The sequence below is a fragment of the Leptopilina boulardi genome, unplaced genomic scaffold (assembly GCF_019393585.1).
Source record: "Leptopilina boulardi isolate dan_hultmark-lab unplaced genomic scaffold, ZJU_Lbou_2.1 LbouV2_195, whole genome shotgun sequence".
NCBI lineage: Eukaryota > Metazoa > Arthropoda > Insecta > Hymenoptera > Figitidae > Leptopilina > Leptopilina boulardi.
The window spans coordinates 21,448-42,890 of NW_026137746.1; the positions used below are offsets into that span (position 1 = coordinate 21,448).

General features: G+C 28.7%; 2 protein-coding genes across 2 annotated transcripts in view; one reads left to right on the plus strand and one right to left on the minus strand.

Moving 5' to 3' along the window:
- Positions 1–2,181, minus strand: part of LOC127278088 (uncharacterized) — a gene marked incomplete at its 3' end in the record, with an annotated part of 22,160 nt that extends 19,979 nt beyond the window's left edge. Inside the window, 1 exon segment of the mRNA XM_051299621.1 lies at positions 195–2,181. Coding sequence (XP_051155578.1) covers positions 195–346 — 152 coding nt within the window.
- LOC127278087 (uncharacterized) overlaps positions 1–13,253 on the plus strand; it is a 25,287-nt gene extending 12,034 nt beyond the window's left edge. Inside the window, exon 2 of the mRNA XM_051299620.1 lies at positions 10,674–13,253. Within this exon, the coding sequence (XP_051155577.1) occupies positions 10,680–12,545 (1,866 nt within the window). The 5' untranslated portion in view covers positions 10,674–10,679 and the 3' untranslated portion in view covers positions 12,546–13,253. The remainder of the gene's footprint in view (positions 1–10,673) is intronic.
- The last annotated feature ends 8,190 nt before the right edge of the window (positions 13,254–21,443 follow it).

Consider the following 21,443-nt stretch of genomic DNA (forward strand, 5'->3'; position numbering starts at 1 on the left):
TTTCGAGTCGCTGATTACGAATCTAATATTAAAATCGTAATCAGTGACCCCAAAAACAATCCAAACTAACAAGTTTCAATTGATTCGGTTTCTAATTTTAAAAAAATTTCGCCATATTGGATTCGACATTTTGAATTTGAAAAACTGATTTCGGATTCGCGTAATTAACACATTTACATCAGAATTTTACTCACGAATCTGAGCGGTTACTCTTCTGCTTAACTGTTACTGTTCTTTTGGATGTTTTTGGTGGACGAGTTTCTTCATCTGAATTGCTTAAAATCTTTCTCGGGGTTTTAATTGACCGTCCTGTACTGGAAACTCTTGCGGTGCTTTTATTAAACATCTCTTTAACTATATACAAAGCGCAATTTTCGTCTGCTTCTTTCTATGAGATGAAAAATACTAATTAACAGTTTTAAGGTAATGTAATTGTTGTGATTTTACATGTAAATATTCTGCGTATATGTCTTCTCGCAATATGTCAGCAAGTACGATTTTGATCATTTCCTAAAATATGGAATTTTGTTAAGAATCAATTTCTTAATAAAATGTTAAAATAGAATGTAAAACAAAAAAGAAGAATTTAAAAAAATTCTTATATTTATAAGAAAAACAGTTTTTATTGGTTCCTGAACAATTTGGATTTGTAAACATGTGCTCTTTCTGCACTAATTGTGTATATAATGAAAGACAATAAAAAATCTATATTTTTCAAGGAATGTCTATTGAAATCAGTTTGTTAGTTTTTAATTACCTTATTTGGTGAAGAAATACAACCCTCTTCAATATCTAGAATATTTTTTTTAATTATAGTTGTTATTTGCTGATGAGCATGAAAAAATTTTAGTTTTTTAACCTTTATGGGACTGAGGAAAAAAACATCTTCTATGTAGTGGACGTTTCAATGAAAGTAATAATCACATAATGTGAATACACTGTAAAAGAAAGTCTTATTTTAAGGCAGAAAAGAGGTTTTTCGTGTCAGCGTGCCATGAACATATGTTCTGGCAGTTTTTCTGCGTGAGGATCTGCACATGTTTGTGCCGCCTAAAGGCCCGATTCTCAGCGTCGTTATCTAGGTTTTTCGGGGAGCTGCCGCCAAAATCGTCCAGGAAGAAGGATGGAGCAATAGGAGTGACGAGGAAAATAATAGATTAGGAGATCTAGGGGAAGTCGGCGTCAATAGGCAGTCGATTTTAGTTGGTATTGAAAGGAAGACCCTTTTGTTGTGATACTCATAACTGATTATCGCGTTACACGCTTAATTATTCTTTTAAATAATTGTTGTATGTGTTAAATAAATCTTTATTCGTTGTTAACTAAATGTGTGTTATTTGTCGTTAACATATTTGGATTTATCAGCGTTAGTCAACTTCGTCTTAGTGTCGGCATTTCAACGTTGCTGAGTTCTTTCATGGTTAATCTTGTTCTGAGATCATCAATGCACCGATGGTTTGACTTGGTTGGAATCTCCCCCCAGTAGGCACACTTGTTCAAAAGACGTCATAAGGATGTCTTTTTGTGGACTTCTTTTGGACTTGTGACAAAAGACGTCTTTAAGACGACAAAGGCGTCCAAAGAATGTTCTATGACTTGACCGTTTGATTTCTTTAAGATGTCTTAAAGACATCTCTTAGACGTCCAGAAGACGTCTTTTGGACATCCTTTTACTATCATTGTCCCCGGATGTCCGCGGCCAAGATGAGACGTCTTTTAGACGTTTTTAAAACGTCTCTTTGCCCACTGGGCCTTTAGTATTGTTCAGCGTAATTTGAGATAAGTATTTAGCGTTCGATTAATGTGGACGGTGTACACGGGTTTTTATTAACGCGCGAAAGTCCTTCATTATAAAGATAATAGTAGAATATTTGTATTTTTTTATAATTGCTTTTAGAATAAAAAATCAGTAACATATTTACTCTTGCTTTCGCTCTTTCATATCTTATTTGTAAATCTGAAGGCTTTCTTATGTTAGTACCAACAATGTATCCCAAATTTTGATTTGGAACCCAATCTGGATTTCGGATATCATTGAAAGCAGAAGGTTTACCTTAACAATAAATAAAATATAATTATTTTTTTTTGTTATATTGATATACAATAAAATTTGCTATTAATATTTAAAATTGATAAGGAAAACAATCCACTTTAATTATATATGAAATCAATGTAAATAATAATGTAAATAACGACAACAAAATAACAGAAATGTTTTATTAAAAATTGTATAAAAATTACAGAACTGAATGTTTGTAGTATAAAAGTATTGATTTTCTCATTCTAAGAAATAGTTTTTTTTAAACTACATTTTATTTATTAATTTTTTGTCCTTGGTATCATAATTTCGATTTTTGATCTTTATCAATGAAAATAATGGTGAGTGATATTTATTCTAACTTCAAGAAAATACTTTACAGGAACTTTTTTCTTTGTCTTCATTTTGCTTCTGTATTGTCTACATGGTTTAAACATATAACAAAATTTACGAATCTTCATTATACTTTTTACGCAGTGTTTTGTAAAAAAAAATTGAAAATTCTCTGTAAGTATTTTTAAATAATTAAAATTTTAATTTCTCGATAATGCAATGAATAGAGTCATTTGGGGTAAATGTGAACAGTTGATGTTTGAGATTAATTTAAATATTTAAAATTAAGTATGTCGACAATTTATTTAAACCTTAGCTCACCTGTTAGAGGTTCTGAGTATTGGCAAAATTTTATTTTGACAATTGACAATGCCGTACTCCAAATTATCTCTCAATACATAAAATAGATAAATAATCAAAGTTTCACTGCTTCAGTATTTTAAGTCGTATTTGCATGAAAAATAAACTAAAAAATTCAAACCAAAATTTATAATTATTATTATAATTTATTATTATTATTATTTATTATTTATAATTATTATTATTTATGTTATAACATAAACTGACTTTGATTTTTGACCTTTCTCAATTTAAGTAATAAACTGTTTACATTTGCCTAGAGAATTTAAAAACTCAGGGTAAATGTGAACATAATTTGAACTGCATTTTAAAAGAATGTAATTGAATGAATTAGCTTATATTTCACAACTAATTGTACTAATTTGTCAATATAAAATTAAATGGAAAAGGAAATTACCTCTTCTTTCATACCACCTTACCATATTAAATAACAGATTTCAATTTTTTAAAATGACTTGATATTTGTATTTTCCAAAAGTCAGTGAGCAGCATTTAATAAAAGATTATCAATTTTTAAAAATCTCTTTCTGACATTTTGAATTTTAAACATTTGATTTCAGATTCTTATTCAGCAACCCTAAAGACTTTTTTTAACCAAGTTTAATGATAATCCTTTTTGTTCAAGTTATTCGTTGTGTTTATATTTACCCTGAATTTTAGGAAAATGTCAAAATCACGAAGTAAATGTAAAAAATCAGTTTTATGCGATTCCAGCTCATTAATATTTTCTTGTACCCTATAAAATTTTTCTAGGGAAATAAAATCGCTGATCCTCACTGTAATGAATTTAATTAAGTTAAAGGTCAAGAAATATTTTCTTTGGGTCGACCTAGTTAAAAAAAATCAAGGTTTAAATTCCTTATCCTCAATTCCTTTCCGGGAACCGCTACAGAGCCTCGCTCTGCAGCGTGATACTCGACACCCAGATTACATTTAACAAGTCGGCAATTCATTCAGCGTTGAGTTTTGACTCGACCTAAGTCGAATATAAACTATTAGGTTTAAAAGTTATTTTTTCCTTTCTTTTGTATATGTTAAATGGCGCAACATACTTGCAGCCCCTTCCCAATTTATATAAAACATGTGTAACGCAATAGGCGACAATTTTAACGATAAATAATTTTCTTATGAGCGTACCGTTAAACTGTAAGGGAACCTTGCGGTAATATTACCAATCGAAATAATACACATAGTAACTGTCAACAATGTAAGTGTTGTATGGGTATGAGTAATTGGAGTCTAAATTTTTCTTTTCTTTCGCCTATTCATTTTGATTAAAAAAAAAAACACAGAAAAGAACGTATATGTGTAAAGACGAGAATGTCATTACGACCATACGCGAAATGTAAAAGGAATTATAAAGCATTGGATCGAATGACTGCCTGGGAATTAGATAATAACATAATTAAGCAAACATCTTGAGCCATGGGTCCAAGATGCATTGGGCGGCTATGGTAATATGCGCACAAAGGGACTCTCCGTCCGTGAGTACCAATACAGTCATGAGGCTGTATTACGGGCACACTTGCAACCTATTGCACGCAACAACGTTACGCCAACACGTCGCATGTCTCCGCTTGTTGCCTTGGTTTTCTCTTTTCCCTTCTCCTCCCCCCTGAAAGCTACCGGCCTACGGACTACAGCTTTTGAAAACAAACGCACGTGCGTTCGAAACCGATAACTCACTGCTGGCACATAAATGTACTATGCCAAATGTATGCTACAGAATAGACATTGGCTCAAAATAATTTAAATCTTATTGCAACCCCCGGTTGACATTAAGATGCCGGAGGAATGCGAGTTGCGGGTATATTCAATGTACTTGTAACTTACAATAATACGAATGTGACTCGTATGATCACATTAAATTAAAATAAAAAAAAAGAAGTATATATTAAGCCATAGTTGTAAACTAATAAATCAAATAATATACTGTGATTTATAATTTTAGTAAAAAAAAAAATATAAACACACAAATGTCGGTTTCTAGTAGCATTTCCGTTCCCACGGAACCCAGAGTGAGAATCAAAAACGTCAGCAAAATGCAGCGTCCAATGAGCCGTGTGCATCTTCCCCTCCCTCAATTCTTTAACTCCCCCAAAGTCTTAATTATCCCACCTAGACCATAAGGCAAGGACTAGAGGCATGTCGCGAAAATTCAATTAACGCAGTACTACTTTCTCAGCTCATTAAGCAACACTTCTCCTGGTTCTGACCTGGCGAGGAGTTTCTTGAGCTTGGAAACGCCGCGACTTAGCCCGTCTGCGCGTCGAATCCGGGTTAAAAAGTTAGTCAATAAAACTTGGGCGGACGATAAATCTACTGAATACTCCAAATCGGCGGAGTCCCGTGGAAGCTAATTTGTGTGGGAACCTTAATTAATTATGCAATTAATTAATTAGGATTCCCGTTGCATAACTGGCCAGTTTGTGCCCGAGGTACCTGCGTCAACCCAATTTGGTGGACCCACAGCACGAAAGCTCTATCTTCTATTTCGCCCGTTTTCGACATAATAAAACCACTGTGTATACGTCGAATAGCGGTAACATTAAGCGCTGTACCGTAAGTAAATGAAACATGTATCGTTTCCAATTTATTGTCTACTATTAAAACTTGATTTATAATAAACGATCTACTATAACCTAATTCTCTTAAGAGTTTTTCTTTTCTCTCTTACCTTCTTCTCTCCCTTTAATAATAGTTTCAATTTTTCTTTACCTACATGGTGGTTTGGCGGAACGTTTAAAAGGATAAACGACCCCACATAATTAAACAGAATTGGAGTTACCTTTCCTACACACTTTCGATTAACTTTAAATTCTGGCAGCTTGGTGCCTCCCCTTACCTCAAAATTGATAATTTTATATTAATTAATTTTCCGGTTTGTAACACTCACTCAATCAATTTAAAGTTTCTTAAATTTTCACACCCGAACATTTTGAATTTCACTAGCCCCGAGAAAATAAGGGTATATGAACGAGCCTTTATAAGCCGAGAAAATGCACACTTCTGTCTCTTTATTCTGAACAGTATTACACTGGTAAGAGCTTTCTTTTATATTATAAATATAAAGAAATTTTCAGTATAATAAAACTCTATACAAAGTCAAGTCTTTTGAACTTGGAATTACTGATATTAGGAGCTTTCTAACGATTTCTACCAACACGATTGGTTTTTCAAAATTGGTAATAAAAATTACTTGCTGAAGAAAATCGATTGTCAGGAGCCTTCTTTTGATTTCTACTAACACGATTGATTTTTCAAAGCAATAATAAAAATTATTCAACAAAATATACAAAAACTAAACAAATCTTTAAAGTCAAGCCGCGGAAAATCAATGGTCAGGAATTTTCTAACGATTTCCACCAACACTATTGATTTTCCAAGAGTGGTAACAAAGATTAAATCGTAATTCTTGTTTAATATTCTTATGCCATGTGCATTGCAATAGGCGATCCACATGCACTGAAAAAAAACTTTATTTGATTCAAATACTTCAAATTATTTGAAAAATATTTAATTGGTTCAAATACTTTTTATTTGGATCAAAAAAATATGTATTTGATTCAAATAACTTGAATTATTTGAACCAAATAAATCGTATTTGGTTCAATTAAATAATTAATTGAATTGAATAAATGAATACCCGGATCAAATAACTCGACCGACGCTCGGAGGTACGCTCTAATGGTAGTCGGCTAGCAGTGAGCCGCCCACAGGCTGTCACTGCTACTTGACTGGTAATAGAGCGTTCGTCCGAGCGTCGGTCGAGTTATTTGATCCGGGTATTCAAATGAATTTATTTAATACAAATAATGAGTTACTTGAAACTATTCATTAATTTATTTCACTCAAATATTTCGTTTATGTGATACAAATAAAAAGTATTTGACTCAATTAATTTATGTAATTGATACAAATAAACTGAATTATTTAATACAAATAATTCGTTATTTAATCCTAATACACTATTTTATCAAGACAAATAAAAAAATATTTCAATCAATTAAATATTTATTTAAAAAGATAATAATGATTTACTTGAAACAATTAATTTATTTATTTCACTTAAATATTTCGTTTTATTGAAACAAATAAAAAGTATTTGATACAATAACTTTATTTAATGGATTGAAGTAAACTAATTTATTTAATAGGGGAGGATGGGGCAAGGATAGTTAATTTTTTTTTTAATTTTCTGCTAATATCTCGAAGGCATTGCAATCCACAGCAAAATAATGTATTACAAAATTGTAGCTAAATAAACAGGCTTTCGAACGATACTATTCTTTTTCCGATGCCTGTTGAATTTTAGCTACTAGATCCAAAAATGTCTTACCTAACTATCCTTACCCCATCCTCCCCTACTAATACACTATTTTATCAAGACAAATAAAAAAATATTTTAATCAATTAAATGTTTATTTAAAACGAAAATAATGAGTTACTTGCAACTATTAATTTATTTATTTCACTCAAATATTTCATTTTTTTTATACAAATAAAAAGTATTTGATACTATTCATTTATTTATATATATATTATTTAATATTCTAATTGTAAGTCCAAAAGTCAAATATTTTTTCATCAACAAAAAATGAATGTTTCCAATGATTCAGAACAACGAAAAACGCGTTTTTAATAAAAATATATTTACCCTTTTTTTGAAAATTCACCTGGGATGATTCATGATAATAATCATGAAGCATATAATTAATTATATTTTATAAATTGCATTTAATTGGAAAATATAATTTAATATTTTAATTTTAACTAAGTGATGTTAAGCACTTTTCTGAGTTAGATCTTTTGAAAATTTAAATGACATCAAGAAGTTAACATTCGTTTTCACGTAGCGTAGTTGGTAAAGCGTTAGACTCATAATCCGTAGGTCGTAGGTTCGATTCCCCCCATGCGTTAAATTTATTTATTTCTCATAGGTTTGCGTTTAATCATTAATTCTATGTATGAATTATAGTTGAAAAATGAAAATATCCAATCATAGTATGTAGAAATTACATATTTTTTAACCCATTAAGGACGGGAAGGACAATTTTTAAAAGCAATTTTCAATGACATATTTCTCTGCGACTAAGAGTTTTAAAAATTTGAGAGGAAGTGTGTCTTATGTATTCGATATCGCTCTTTCAGAATCCATATTCAAAATTTTGAAAAAATCCAAATTCAAAAAGTTACGGCCATGTTTTTGAAAAAAAAACACGGTTTTTTGAAAATTTTTTATTGTAAATTATTATTTTTCGAAGCTATTCGCTTTAGGAGATGCATAAAACCCTAAAATGTCGTGTCCTAAATGTTCAGACATGAGAATGGTGCAAAAGGTTTTTTTTTAAATTCAAGATGGCGTACCAAAAATGGCGTCCAAATTCAAAATTTTTTACAAAATCATAACCTAGTGGACGAAATTTTAAAAAATGCTCAAATGTGCTTGAAATTTGTTACTCGGGGGATTTTTGGGGTCGCTGATTACGAATCCGATGTTAGTTTTTCAAAATTCAAAATGGTGGATACAATATGGCGGACGACTTTTTAAAAAATTGATCCAATTTGCCTGAAATTTGTTACTCGGGGGTTTTTGGGGTCGCCGATTACGATTCCGGTGTTAGTTTTCAAAAATTCAAAATGGCGGATCTAATACGGCGGACAAATTTTTGAAATTGTTAAATTCGCCTGAAATTTGTTACTCGGAGGTTTTCGGGGTCTCTGATTACGAATCTGATGGCAGATTTTTAAAATTTTCTTAATTCTAAATGGCGGATTCAACATGGTGGATAAAATTTAAAAAAGTGACCCAATTCGTTACAAACTCGCTTCTCGAGGGTTTTTGGGGTTACTAATTACGAATCTCAAGTCAGATTTTTAAAATTTCAAAAAATTCAAAGATGGATCCAATATGGTGTACGAATTTTTTAAAATCGTTCTGATACGTCTGAAATTTGTTACGGTCTTCAACACCACCACCACCACCATAAATTACTCATCAAAAAGTTAATAATAATAATAAATCACAACTATCTTTTCAAGCGAAAATTAATTGTTTTTAAAAAAACTTATCCACCATGTTGGATCCGGCATTTTGAATTTTTGAAAGCTAACATTGGATTTGTAATCAGCGACTCCAAAAAACCCAGAGTAAAAAATTTCAGACGAATCAAAACGATTTTTAAAAATTCGTCCGCCATATTGGATCCACCATTTTGAATTTTTAGAAATTTTAAAAATCTGACTTCAGATTCGTAATCAGCGACCCCAAAAACTCCTGAGTAACAAGATTCAAGCGAATTGCATTAGAGTTTCAGAACGTCGTCCGCCATATTGTATCCACCATTTTGAATTTTTGAAAACTAACACCGGATTCGTAATCAGCGACCCCAAAAACCCCCGAGTAACGAGTTTCAAGCGAATTGCATTAGATTTTCCAAAAGTCGTCCGCCATATTGGATCCGCCATTTTGAATTTTGAAAAACTAACATCGGATTCGTAATCAGCGACCCCAAAAACCCCCGAGTAACGAGTTTCAAGCGAATTGCATTAGATTTTCCAAAAGTCGTCCGCCATATTGGATCCGCCATTTTGAATTTTGAAAAACTAACATCGGATTCGTAATCAGCGACCCCAAAAATCCCCCGAGTAATAAATTTCAAGCACATTTGAGCATTTTTTAAAATTTCGTCCACTAGGTTATGATTTTGTAAAAAATTTTGAATTTGGACGCCATGTTTGGTACGCCATCTTGAATTTTAAAAAAAACCTTTTGCACCATTCTCATGTCTGAACATTTAGGACACGACATTTTAGGGTTTTATGCATCTCCTAAAGCGAATAGCTTCGAAAAATTTCCTTTATTTACAATAAAAAATTTTCAAAAAACCGTGTTTTTTTTCAAAAACATGGCCGTAACTTTTTGAATTTGGATTTTTTCAAAATTTTGAATATGGATTCTGAAAGAGCGATATCGAATACATAAGACACACTTCCTCTCAAATTTTTAAAACTCTTAGTCGCAGAGAAATATGTCATTGAAAATTGCTTTTAAAAATTGTCCTTCCCGTCCTTAATGGGTTAATTTATTTATTTGAGTAAGAATTTAATTTAGAAATGGAAGAATTAGTAAATAAATATGTTATTTATTCAATTCAAATTTTGATTTATTTGAATCAAAAAATTCTTACATTTTATGCAAATAAATTATGTCAACATACAACATTTTTTGCAACACCAACCTCTAAAATTAAGTACCTGCTATGAAGAATTCCAACTCTCTATTAGAATAATTATGACACTGAAGTTACCAACGTTGATTCGACGAATCAACGAACGAATTTTTCGTTTTCAAATTAGTTTAAAGGTCAAGAACCAATTTTTTTATATTGAAACTTCTTTATTTTGGTCCCGAATACATCCTTAAACACTAAAAATCCTCAATTAAGGCGGGGAAATATTCAATCTTAGGAAAAAAAAATTCTTTTCGTCAATTCAACGTTGGTAACTTCAGTGTCATGAATAATTTCAATTGTATAGAATTAAAAAAATCAATCGAAGATCAGGAAAAATATCATTAAGCCTTTTGTAGGGAAATTGATAATATGTGGGTGATAAATACCTATAAACATTTATGTTTATTAGTCATTCAACCATGTGTTTAAACTCATTTGCTTCTCAGAACCGATATGTCATAAGAATTTAATAAAATATAGAAATATATTATAATATAAGAGAAATCCCCGGACTGAGAGCTTATAAATGTTTCAGAAATAATAAATTCATGCAAAAGAAATCCGCCAGTTTTACCGTTTAACGAAATAAAAAACTTATGTTTTTGGTGAAAAATAGATATTTCTGTTTACATTTACCCCAAATGACCCTAACAAAGATAAAACTTTTTTTCATTTTACAATTTGAAAAAATATTATTTTTGTTTCAGATAACAATGAACTCAGCAAATAGTCTACTGTTAATTGTCATTTTCTTAATCTATTTTCAAGGTAATTCTAATTCGCAAAATTGCAATTCACTTCCAAATATCGTTAAAAATTATTTGCAAAGGAATGATGAAATAAGACAAATATTCTTATTTGTAAATGATGACACTGAACAACACAATGAAATTACAAATTTGCTCAGCTTCCCAACAATGGTATTTGACATTCAAAATATAACAGAATTGTATTCCATTGTACATAAAAATGGTCCCTTTTTTGAAGAACCACGAGCAACATTGTTGCTTGTAACTTGTCTTTCATCAGTTTATTATCCACTTGCGGTACTATCAAAAATAGTGGATTTTTTGAATCGTTATGCTCCAGCAAAGAGACGATCAAAAGTTTTAGTTGCCTTGGAAAGAAAAAAGAACCAAAATCACAAAGAAGTACTTAAATTTATGTGGTCTAAAAATTTTCTTGATGTAACCATTTTGCAGCTTGATAAGAAGCAAAATACAACAGATTATTTTTTATCTGCCAATAAAAATATGATCACTAGGCAATTATTTTACAATCCATTTTCTAATAAATTTGTTCAAAAAAAAATCTCATGCAAATTAGATTTATTTCCGGACAAGTTAAACAATTTACATGGATATCCTCTGTCAGTTGGATTTTTCCACTATCCACCTTATGTAACTATTTTTCGAAACTCAACAGGTCATGTTAGATATTTAGATGGTATTGATGTTGTTACTGTAAAATCACTAGCAAGAGCTAGAAATTTTAAAATTATTGAGAAGATTACAAACAAAACTTCCTGGGACATTGGAAATAGCGTTAAAGAAAAAAACGAAGGCATGCTTTTAGAACTAATATACAACAGATTGCATTTGATTGGGAATCAGGCAATTAAGCCTCCAAAATTTTTTACTGATCTTTTGTCAGTAAGTGAAAATTATCAAATCGTCTATTACTTTGCAGTAGTACCAATTATTTTCACTGATAATGCCAATTATGTGAATAATAAATTCGAAATATTCCACATTTTATCCTTCTTTGGCCTATTACTTTTTATTTGGATTACATCTCGAGTTTTAAGATTTAATCTAAAAAATTGGCAAATTACATACATTATGGAAATTGCTCTTGGATTTAGTGTACCACAAATGCCAAAATCCTTAATCGAAAGAATAATTATGGGATCTGTGCTTTTGGCTTGCTTTTTTTATTCGTCGGATATTTATTCAACATTTACAAAATCAAGTTTACCAGCAATTTCAAATAAGGAAATGAAAACTCTTGATGATTTGTTTATGTCAAATCTCTCATTGTATACCACTTATAATATGTACAGACTGGTAACATTAAATACAGAAAGTAATGCAGTGAAATTCTATAAGAGAACTGTTGTAAAACCAATAACTGACGAAGATTGCATTGAATATTTGCTGAAGTATAAAAATGTATCATGTATGATGCGTGGTCCTCGAGCACATTTAGCTGTCAAAAGTAATAGAAATGAGAATGGTCAACCATTGATAAAGGTTATTAAAGAGTATGTCTCGTTATATCCAGGTATTTTTGAAATGGAAGCAGCATCTCCATATGTCAAATTATTTGAACGTGTTCTAATAAAATTAGAAGAAGTTGGAATATACAGAAAATGGTCTAAAATTTATATTGATTCAGAATTCACAAGTCATACTACTACCTCGGGAAAGTTAACTTTTGATGTGTCGGAAAGTAGTAAGGATCTAATAGAAATTATGGTCTACATTTTGGTTTTTGGATTTACTTGTTCTATTATTGTATTTATTGGAGAGATCTTGTTTCATCGAAGAAAAAATGTAATCACATGCGTTCCTGGTTGAAATGACGAATTAAGAGATAGAGAAAAATTATAGAGAATTCTTGATCTCATTTTGTGGGCCTTACAAATTTCAGCGAAGTTGGTTATTTTTATAAAAAAAAAAGATAAATTGAAGTGTATGAACCGGTAAATCATAATGAAATTAAAAAAAAACATATTTTCCTAAGTTCGAAACTTGGTATTCTAATGTTTTTGAGGTCGCTAAATTCAAATATCTTGGTTAAATTAAAAAATTCAAAATGTCGGAATCAATTTTTAAAAAATACTTGGATTTGAACTAAACTTTGTATTTAACCGACATATTTTAATTCAGCGGCCTCAAGAACATTGGAATACCAAATTTTATTTAAATTTAAGCATTTTTAAAACATTTTAGTCCGCCATATTGGATCCATCATTTTGAATTTTCCTATTTCCTTAATAAGAAATCTCTAAAGAGTAACGTAACGCGTATCCCATTGGTCGGATCTTGAACCTGATTCTTTTCTCCCTTTCATCGTCGCGTTAAAGTGAGACACATTCTTTTTTTTCTATTTATCCACGTTCTGTTTTCTGTGTGTTTATCATGAAAGCACGTTCAGAGGATAATTTGAAATTTAGGAACGATCTTTTTTATCGACACATGGAAAGTTTTTTCACAGAATTTCTATTTCATCGTTTTTTCACATTACAGAATTGTTACTTAACCAAATATTGATTTAACAGAATTTCCATTTGATCGAATTTTTATGTGTCAGAATTTTCATTTTTTAGAATTTTCATTAAACAGAATATTCATTTAAATGAATTTTTATTAGGTAGAATTTTAATAGAAAGAATTTACTTTTAGCGGAAGTTTTATTTCTTAGAATTATAATTTAGCAGAATTTTAATTTAATCAATTTTTAGCATTGCAGAACTTTTATTTAGTCGAATTTTTATTTAAAGAATTTCTATTTGATCGAATTTGCATTTGTCCGAATTTTTATTAACTCGAATTTCTATTAAACAGAATATTTATTTAGACGAATGTTTGTAAGACAGAATTTCCATTTCACCGAATTTTTATTTGTTCGAATTCTTATTTGAACGTATTGTCATTTGAAAAAATTCTTAAAACGTCGAATTTGCATTTGACTGAATTTGCAAATGTCCGAATAAGCATCCGGCAAAAACGATTCAACCATTTGCAAATTCGGTCAAATGCAAATTCGACGTTTTAAGAATTTTTTCAAATGACAATACGTTCAAATAAGAATTCGAACAAATAAAAATTCGGTGAAATGGAAATTCTGTCTTACAAACATTCGTCTAAATAAATATTCTGTTTAATAGAAATTCGAGTTAATAAAAATTCGGACAAATGCAAATTCGATCAAATAGAAATTCTTTAAATAAAAATTCGACTAAATAAAAGTTCTGCAATGCTAAAAATTGATTAAATTAAAATTCTGCTAAATTATAATTCTAAGAAATAAAACTTCCGCTAAAAGTAAATTCTTTCTATTAAAATTCTACCTAATAAAAATTCATTTAAATGAATATTCTGTTTAATGAAAATTAGTGTTGCCGCAAGACTCAAGACTTTTCGAGACAAGACGAGACTAAAGGTGACAAGACCAAGACAAGACGGACCATTTATCTTGTCTCGATTATTCAAGACGAGACGAGATCAACTGTGTCAAGATCAAGACAAGACCAAGAGTCTCGAGTATAAACTGATTACTAGAAAAATAAGTATTACGCATAACTTTGTTAAGTGTAAATGAATACTTTCATTCTCATAAATTTTAATTTATCCACAAATAAATAATTATTAATATAGAGAACACGTAATAAAATTTTTTAATTATTAAAAAACACGAACATTTAAAATAATAGAAATCTATTTGTTATAAAAATTTTAGATTTCTTTACTTTTCTTTAAATTCATTTTTGATTTTAGTAGAGACAGAAGAAGAAAACCAGGAGTTCAAACATAAAAGATATTCTATGTTGTTGTTACTTAGCCTGTTTCGGTTGTAATATTCATTATTATTAGAGGTGTGCAATAACTCGAATTTTACATGGACTCGAAATTCGAACCGAACCGAGTCCATGTTAATTCTTATGGAGAGAATCGAATTTTTGACATTTGCACAACTCTAATTATTATATTATTCGTATAGCAATATATAGTAGCATAATCGATTTTTTATTTGTAATTGAAATTTTTCTGCTATATAACATATCAAAATTTATGGAACATATGAATAAGTGTTTTTATTTACAATATACAGACAAAATATTAAGTCAGTTATCTGAGGTTTAATACATCATATCACGAGTCTTTTGAACTATGTTTAACCTAAAAGTTCTGCTACTTCTGGTTTTCTTACTGAAAATTATTCTCTAAGGTTTAAATAATAAGAAAAAAGTTTTTAAAAAAATATTTTTTTAAAAAAAGTTTCCAAACTTGTTCTAAGGTTTAAATAAGAAAAAAGTTAAAAAAAATTTTTTTTAAAAAAACTTTTTTTATTATTTAAGCCTTAGAGAATACCTTTCAACAAGAAAACCAGAAGTAACAAAATCTTTGAGTTGAACATAGTTCAAACGACCCGTGATATAAAAACAAATCAATAATTTTTATTTTTTGAAAAATATCGAGACCATTCAAGACGAGACGAGACTCTATGTATCAAGACGAGACTTTTTCGAGACAAGACTCATTGTTCGTCTCGACTTTACAAGACGAGACGAGATTGATCAGAATCTCGTCTTGTCTCGTCTTGCGGCAACACTAGAGATAAATAAAGATGGAAAGAAAGGTTAAATTTAATTTTTGATCATTGTCATTTTTCCGCTGTTTCCTGAAACATCCATGACGCTTCATTTAATTTTCGCCACCTGAACGCTTTCTTTTTATATATGCAAAATCCTGCAACTCTTTGATAACTCTCTCAAAGCTACTTGAATGCTTTGTTTAAAACGTACAAAATTTGTTATTTTCAAGCTTTCCGTGGAAGCGAAAAATCGGCCATAACAGGCTTCCTGAAAGTTTTCTATAGCTAGTTATCTACTGTCTCACAATTCTCTAATGGTTATCTCAATACTTCAAAACAACTTTTTGTTCAGCTTAACATAGCGTAGGATTTTCGACTGGGAGGGATTAAAAAGTTTCATTAAATTTTTTTTTAATTCCACGACGTTTCTAGAAAATTCCACAAAAATTCTAGAAGGCTTCATGAAGTTTCTACGAAGTTTCATTAAGTTTCTAGAAAGTTTTATGAAAACTCTAAAAAGTTTCATTAAGTTTCTTGAAAATTCTAGAAAGTTTCTAGAAAGTTCCATGAAGTTTCTAGAAAATTCCAATGAAAACCCTAAAAAGTTTTATGAGGTTTCTAGAAGGTTCCATAAAGTATATAGATAATTCCATGAAGATAGTACAAGGTATTGTGAATATAATGTTCCACAAAGTTTCTCAAAAATTTCAAGAAATTTCTAGAAAATTCTAAAAGTTTTCATTAAGTTTCTAGATGGTTCTATGTCCTTTCTAGAAAATGACAAACCAATTTCATATAAAAGCATTCTAATAAAATGTCGACTTTTAAGAGTGTTGACATCATAAATTCCGGTCAAATAAATTATTATCGACAAAAGATTGAACTTTTGACTAATTTTCAATCATAACACATTTTGACATTTGCAATATGAATATTCTTTACTTATTTCTGGTCAAGCACGAAATACCAATTTAAAAGGCGCGCGCAGTCTACGTCTAGTATTCTTTAAATGTGAATTCATGTAGTGACCTTAAGAACATTGGAATACTCAATTTCGAACAAATCAATGAATTTTTATAAATTTAAGTAATTTTCCACTTCCGCCATTTTGAATTTCGAAATTTTAGCATTATTTTCGCAATCAACGACCTTAAATGCTTAGGAATTAATTCCTAAGCGGAAGTAGAAAATTACTTAAATTTCTAAAAATTCATTGATTTGTTCGAAACTTGGTATTCTAATGTTTTTGAGGTCACTGAATTCAAATATGAAGAATAAATTGAAAAATTCAAAATGGTGGATCCAATATAGCACAAACTAAACGTTTTTAAAAATGCTCAGATTTACATAAAATTTGGTACAATGTAGAAATAAATCTAATCTAATCTACCGTAAAATGGGCTGAAGTCAGACCTCGGATCGTCTTCAAGGTGCAAAAAAGTCGTTTTAGTCGATTTACATTCCCAAAAAAAGTCGAAAAAGTCGATTATTTTATTTTAATTATGATTAGTTAATAAATACTTTTACTTTAAATAACTAATGTTACTAGATATTAAATTCAATATATTAATTCCTTATCATAAGAATATTACCAATAAAAATTTATTTATTTCAAACAATAATTAAGTTTTACAGATTTTTAAATTCTTTTTTTTAAATAATTAAATTGCAAAAAAAAATTTAATTTGAAATAAATTTTCTGCAAATTTAAATTGCTGTAGTTTTTTTCTTCTTATTTTTAATAACAATTCAATTTTATTGTTTTTATTTGAAACTTTTTTAAATAATTGAATTTTGAAAGAAATAATTGAATTTCAAAATATTTTGTTAAATTTCAGGCAATAATTAAATTTTACAGAATTGAATTTAGATGAAATAAGATGGAAATTTTTTAGAAACAATTAAATTTTAAAAGGTTTTAAATTGAAATTTTTGAAAATAATTCAATTTCAAGTGATTTTTAATTGAAAATTTGAAAAATATTTTAATTTTTGCCTGAATTTCATTGAAATTTTTTATTTTTTAAAGTTTTTAACAAATTATAATTATAATTTTGAAAAATAATTAAATTTTTTGGAAAATAATGGAAAATTTTTTACCGATAATAAATAATTTTTCAGAAATAATTTAATTTATGGCAGAATTGAGTCGCCGGAAAGTAAAACCACACATAAAATTCTGACGGCCATGTTAATTCAATGGGAGTCAGAATTTTATGTGTGGTTTTAGTTTCAGGCGACTCAATTGACCTCAAATCTTTGAAAATTGTATTATTGTCCGTTTTTTACTAAATCGCATTAAAATTTTTAAAAATTAAATTTTTAATAAATAATTTAATTTTTCATAGGTAGATTTAAATTGAAATAACGGAAAGTAATTTTTTATTTCAAATTTTCGATTATTTCTGTTATGTCTGTTATTATGAAGAATTTGTTAGAAATTACAGGCAAAAATTAAACTTCAAACTTTTTTTTAAAATAGACAAATACTTTCAGTTAATTGAATTTTCGAAGAATATTATAAAAGTAATTGAATTTCGGAAGAATTATAATTGATATTATTAAATTTGAAAAAGTTTTAAATGGAAAATTTTAAATTGAAATTTTGTTGTAATTTTATTTGATTTTTTTTTTAATTGTAAACAATTATTGAATTTCATAAAATTTTTAATTGAAAAATTGTTTAAAATAATTGAATTTGTGAGGAATTTCATTAAAATTATTGAAAATAATTAATTTAGAAAAGAATTTTAGTTAAAAATAATTGTTAAATAATTGAAAAAAATATGGGTATATCTCTAGAACCTTTAACTTTAATGTCCCTCGCATATATTTTGGTAATTTTAATAAATTTTTCGTTGGTTTTTGTTGGAAATATTAATGCTTGATACAATCAATCATTTCCAAAAGATTCCACTTTAATTTATTAAATACATAAATAATTATTTAAATTTTAATACGCGATTTTTAACAATGTCTACTTGTCCTTAACCATATTTTCTGATGCTTTAAACGATATAGTTTTAGATGTAATAAAAATGACTAATTCTGAAATATGGTTTTTCAATGTTAATTAATAATCGGTGAACACATTTTCGCAGGGAAATTAATATTTTATTAATTGTGAAAAAATTTATAAGCTTTTAAAAGTTGTCCCTCACTTTTAACCTTTTCTACCGTAATCATAGTATTTATGATTTTTCTTTTATAAGACAAGCGGCACGTTAAAATAACTTATGGGAAATCAAAGATCAAGTTACTATAATTATTTTGAGACATAATAAATTGAGTCGCCGGAAAGTAAAACCACACATAAAATTCTGACTCCCATTGAATTAACATGGCCGTCAGAATTTTATGTGTGGTTTTACTTTCCGGCGACTCAATTGATGTGCTTCATGTCTTCAAAAAACTATTATAAGTTAAGTAAACGAAAACACGCCTGGACAAAATTTGAAAACAACCATAATACGAGTGATACTTCATGAAAATCATATAAAAGTATTCGAAAAGTACTTGTATTTATTTTCACAAGTGCCATTTAACATCCCGTGAATGTGCTACGAGAAAAAATACTTTATTGTAAAGATAATTTAAAAATATTCATCAATTACGGTCGACCGTAATCGACCGAAATTTTTTAGAAAGAAATTGTTATGTACGAAGTTGCCGATTATAATTTTTTTTATAGAAACTGTCATTAATTATTAAAACCTGAAGGTTAAGTTTTAATGTTTATTTCGAGACACAAAAAAGGATCCAAAAAAATTCATTCTGAAAAAAGATAAGATGCGAGAGAAAAGAAAAATAGAAAAGGAAAAAAGAGAATAGAAATTGGAAAGTTTACGAATATTAAATGATAATTTTAAAAATTACAATTTTACATTTTTAAAACAATTCACTATAATAAAAATCTATTTTAAAATGTAATGTAAATATTCAAATAAAAAGTTTATATATCTAGTTAATTTTTGACACATGCTTTTATACCCAGTGCATTATTTCAGTATTTTATTATTCATATAAACATTAAAAATATTAAACGAATTTTATTGCTTTTTAAAATTATAACCCCTTAGAAAATTCCCTTCAACTGTTTTTTATCCTAAAAAGCAAACACCTGTTGAATATTTTTTTGTTACAGGTTAAAAATAATTCTCAATTTTAAATATTTATAACTTTTTGAAGACAACTTGTTTTATCTGTCCACTTGTATAATTGGAAAGCTTAGTTCTTGAAGTTTATGTAGACAGAGTTTCAATACTGTGCTCTTAAAAAAAAAAAAAATTTTTTCTTATTGAAAAGTTAAAGGTTTCAAAGATATGCCCATATATCTGAAGAAGATCTGTATTGTATACTAAAAAAAAAGTACTTTGTTTAAAATTGTTTTAAAAAATGTAAAAAAAAAAGTCAAAAAAGTCGCATTTTATCAAAATAAGTCGAAAAAAGTCGTATAATCCGAGGCCTGAAAATTAGAATTTCCGCGCTATTGCTATATAACCTATTCATTAATATAAACGGTTATATATCCTATATTACTAGCAGCTACTACGCAAGTTAACGAAAAATTTTCAAAATCTATGTTTTGACTGGAAGATTACTACCATTTTTTATTAAGTTACTACGTATTTATGCAATATTAGAAGCTATAGTGTATTAATATTACATGTGAGATATATATATATATATATTTACTATACTTACATCCAATATTATTTTACTTCCACTGAACAGTGGAAACTATTTAACATTATTTATAAAGAATATTTCGCATTATGAACACTAAACACACTATATTAAAAAACTATTCTAATCACTGATGTAGCAAAGTTGCAAAAAATACAATTGTGATCGTGTGTGCATCTCACGCGCAATTTTAACGCGCAGGTCTTAAAGTGCAGGCAACAGTCCGGACATGCAAAAGGTCATTGTCCAATATTGAACGGCACATAACGTGCGTAGAGGCAGAAACAATGTCCGATCCGATAAAACATATATTTTATAATTGTAAATAATTTGAATTATGAACATTAAACATTTAAATAATGAATAATTCAAACAAAAATTAATATTTAAGTAAAGAAATGATGGTAAGAAATAAAAAAAAATTTGTAAAAATTGACGCTGAGCGTTAAAATCACGCGAGGATGAACTTTATTGTTGAATATCACAGGCTTCGCACTCTTCAACTAAAAGCTACTATTTGCTACTTTTTTGATGGTTGACTACTTTTTGGCTACTTTTTTCAACCTTAGGCTACTAAAAGCTACTTTTTCACTATTTAGACAACTTTTTGTTACTTTTTTGCCGACTGATGACTTCAAAACCTGTATATGGTTTTAAGTAATTTAAAATAGCACACAAAAATTGGATCTATAAAGTGCTGAATATCTTGCGGTTACTTTAACCCATTTAAATTTATGAAAAACTGTGAAAAATTGGTATTAAATCAGTTCTTTAAATTTCAAATATGCCTAAATAAATATTAATTAAAAATTTAAAGATTTTAAAAATTTCTAGAAATTAGAAGAAAATAAAAAAAAAGATAAAAATAAATATCTAAATAAAAATAAAAATAAACTATATAAATAAAAAACTAGAAATTAAGAAAATAGAGTGATTTATCCCCACCACCGAAATATATATAGATAACCGGCTATTTTTCACAGTTTTACATAAATATTAATGCGCTAGGTTAAAGTAACCGCAAGATATTTAGCACCTTATAGATCTAATTTTTGTGTCATTTTTGTGTGCTGTTTAAACTTACTTACTTTCACAGACCAACTTTGAAAACATATTTTATCTATTATTTTCATTTTTTCACTTAATTAACAAACCCCCAAAAAAAAAATTTTGACCGGCAAAATAGACTAGTCATTCTTACGTATTTTGGGTCACTGAATCCGAATCCGGGGTCAGAATTTAAAAGTTGGTTCTTATTTTTGAGATAAACTCAAAAAACTGCTTAAAAAAGAAAAAAAATCAAAAAGTGAAAAAAATTTTGTATGACACTGCGATAGTGTAATTCCATGTATTTTTAGCCACCGATTTCGAATCCAAAGTTATAATTGTTAGATTTGCTGAAATATTTTGAGATAATTGCAAAAAACTCAATAAACAAAAATTCAAAAAAACTCAAAATCAGTTTTTCTGACT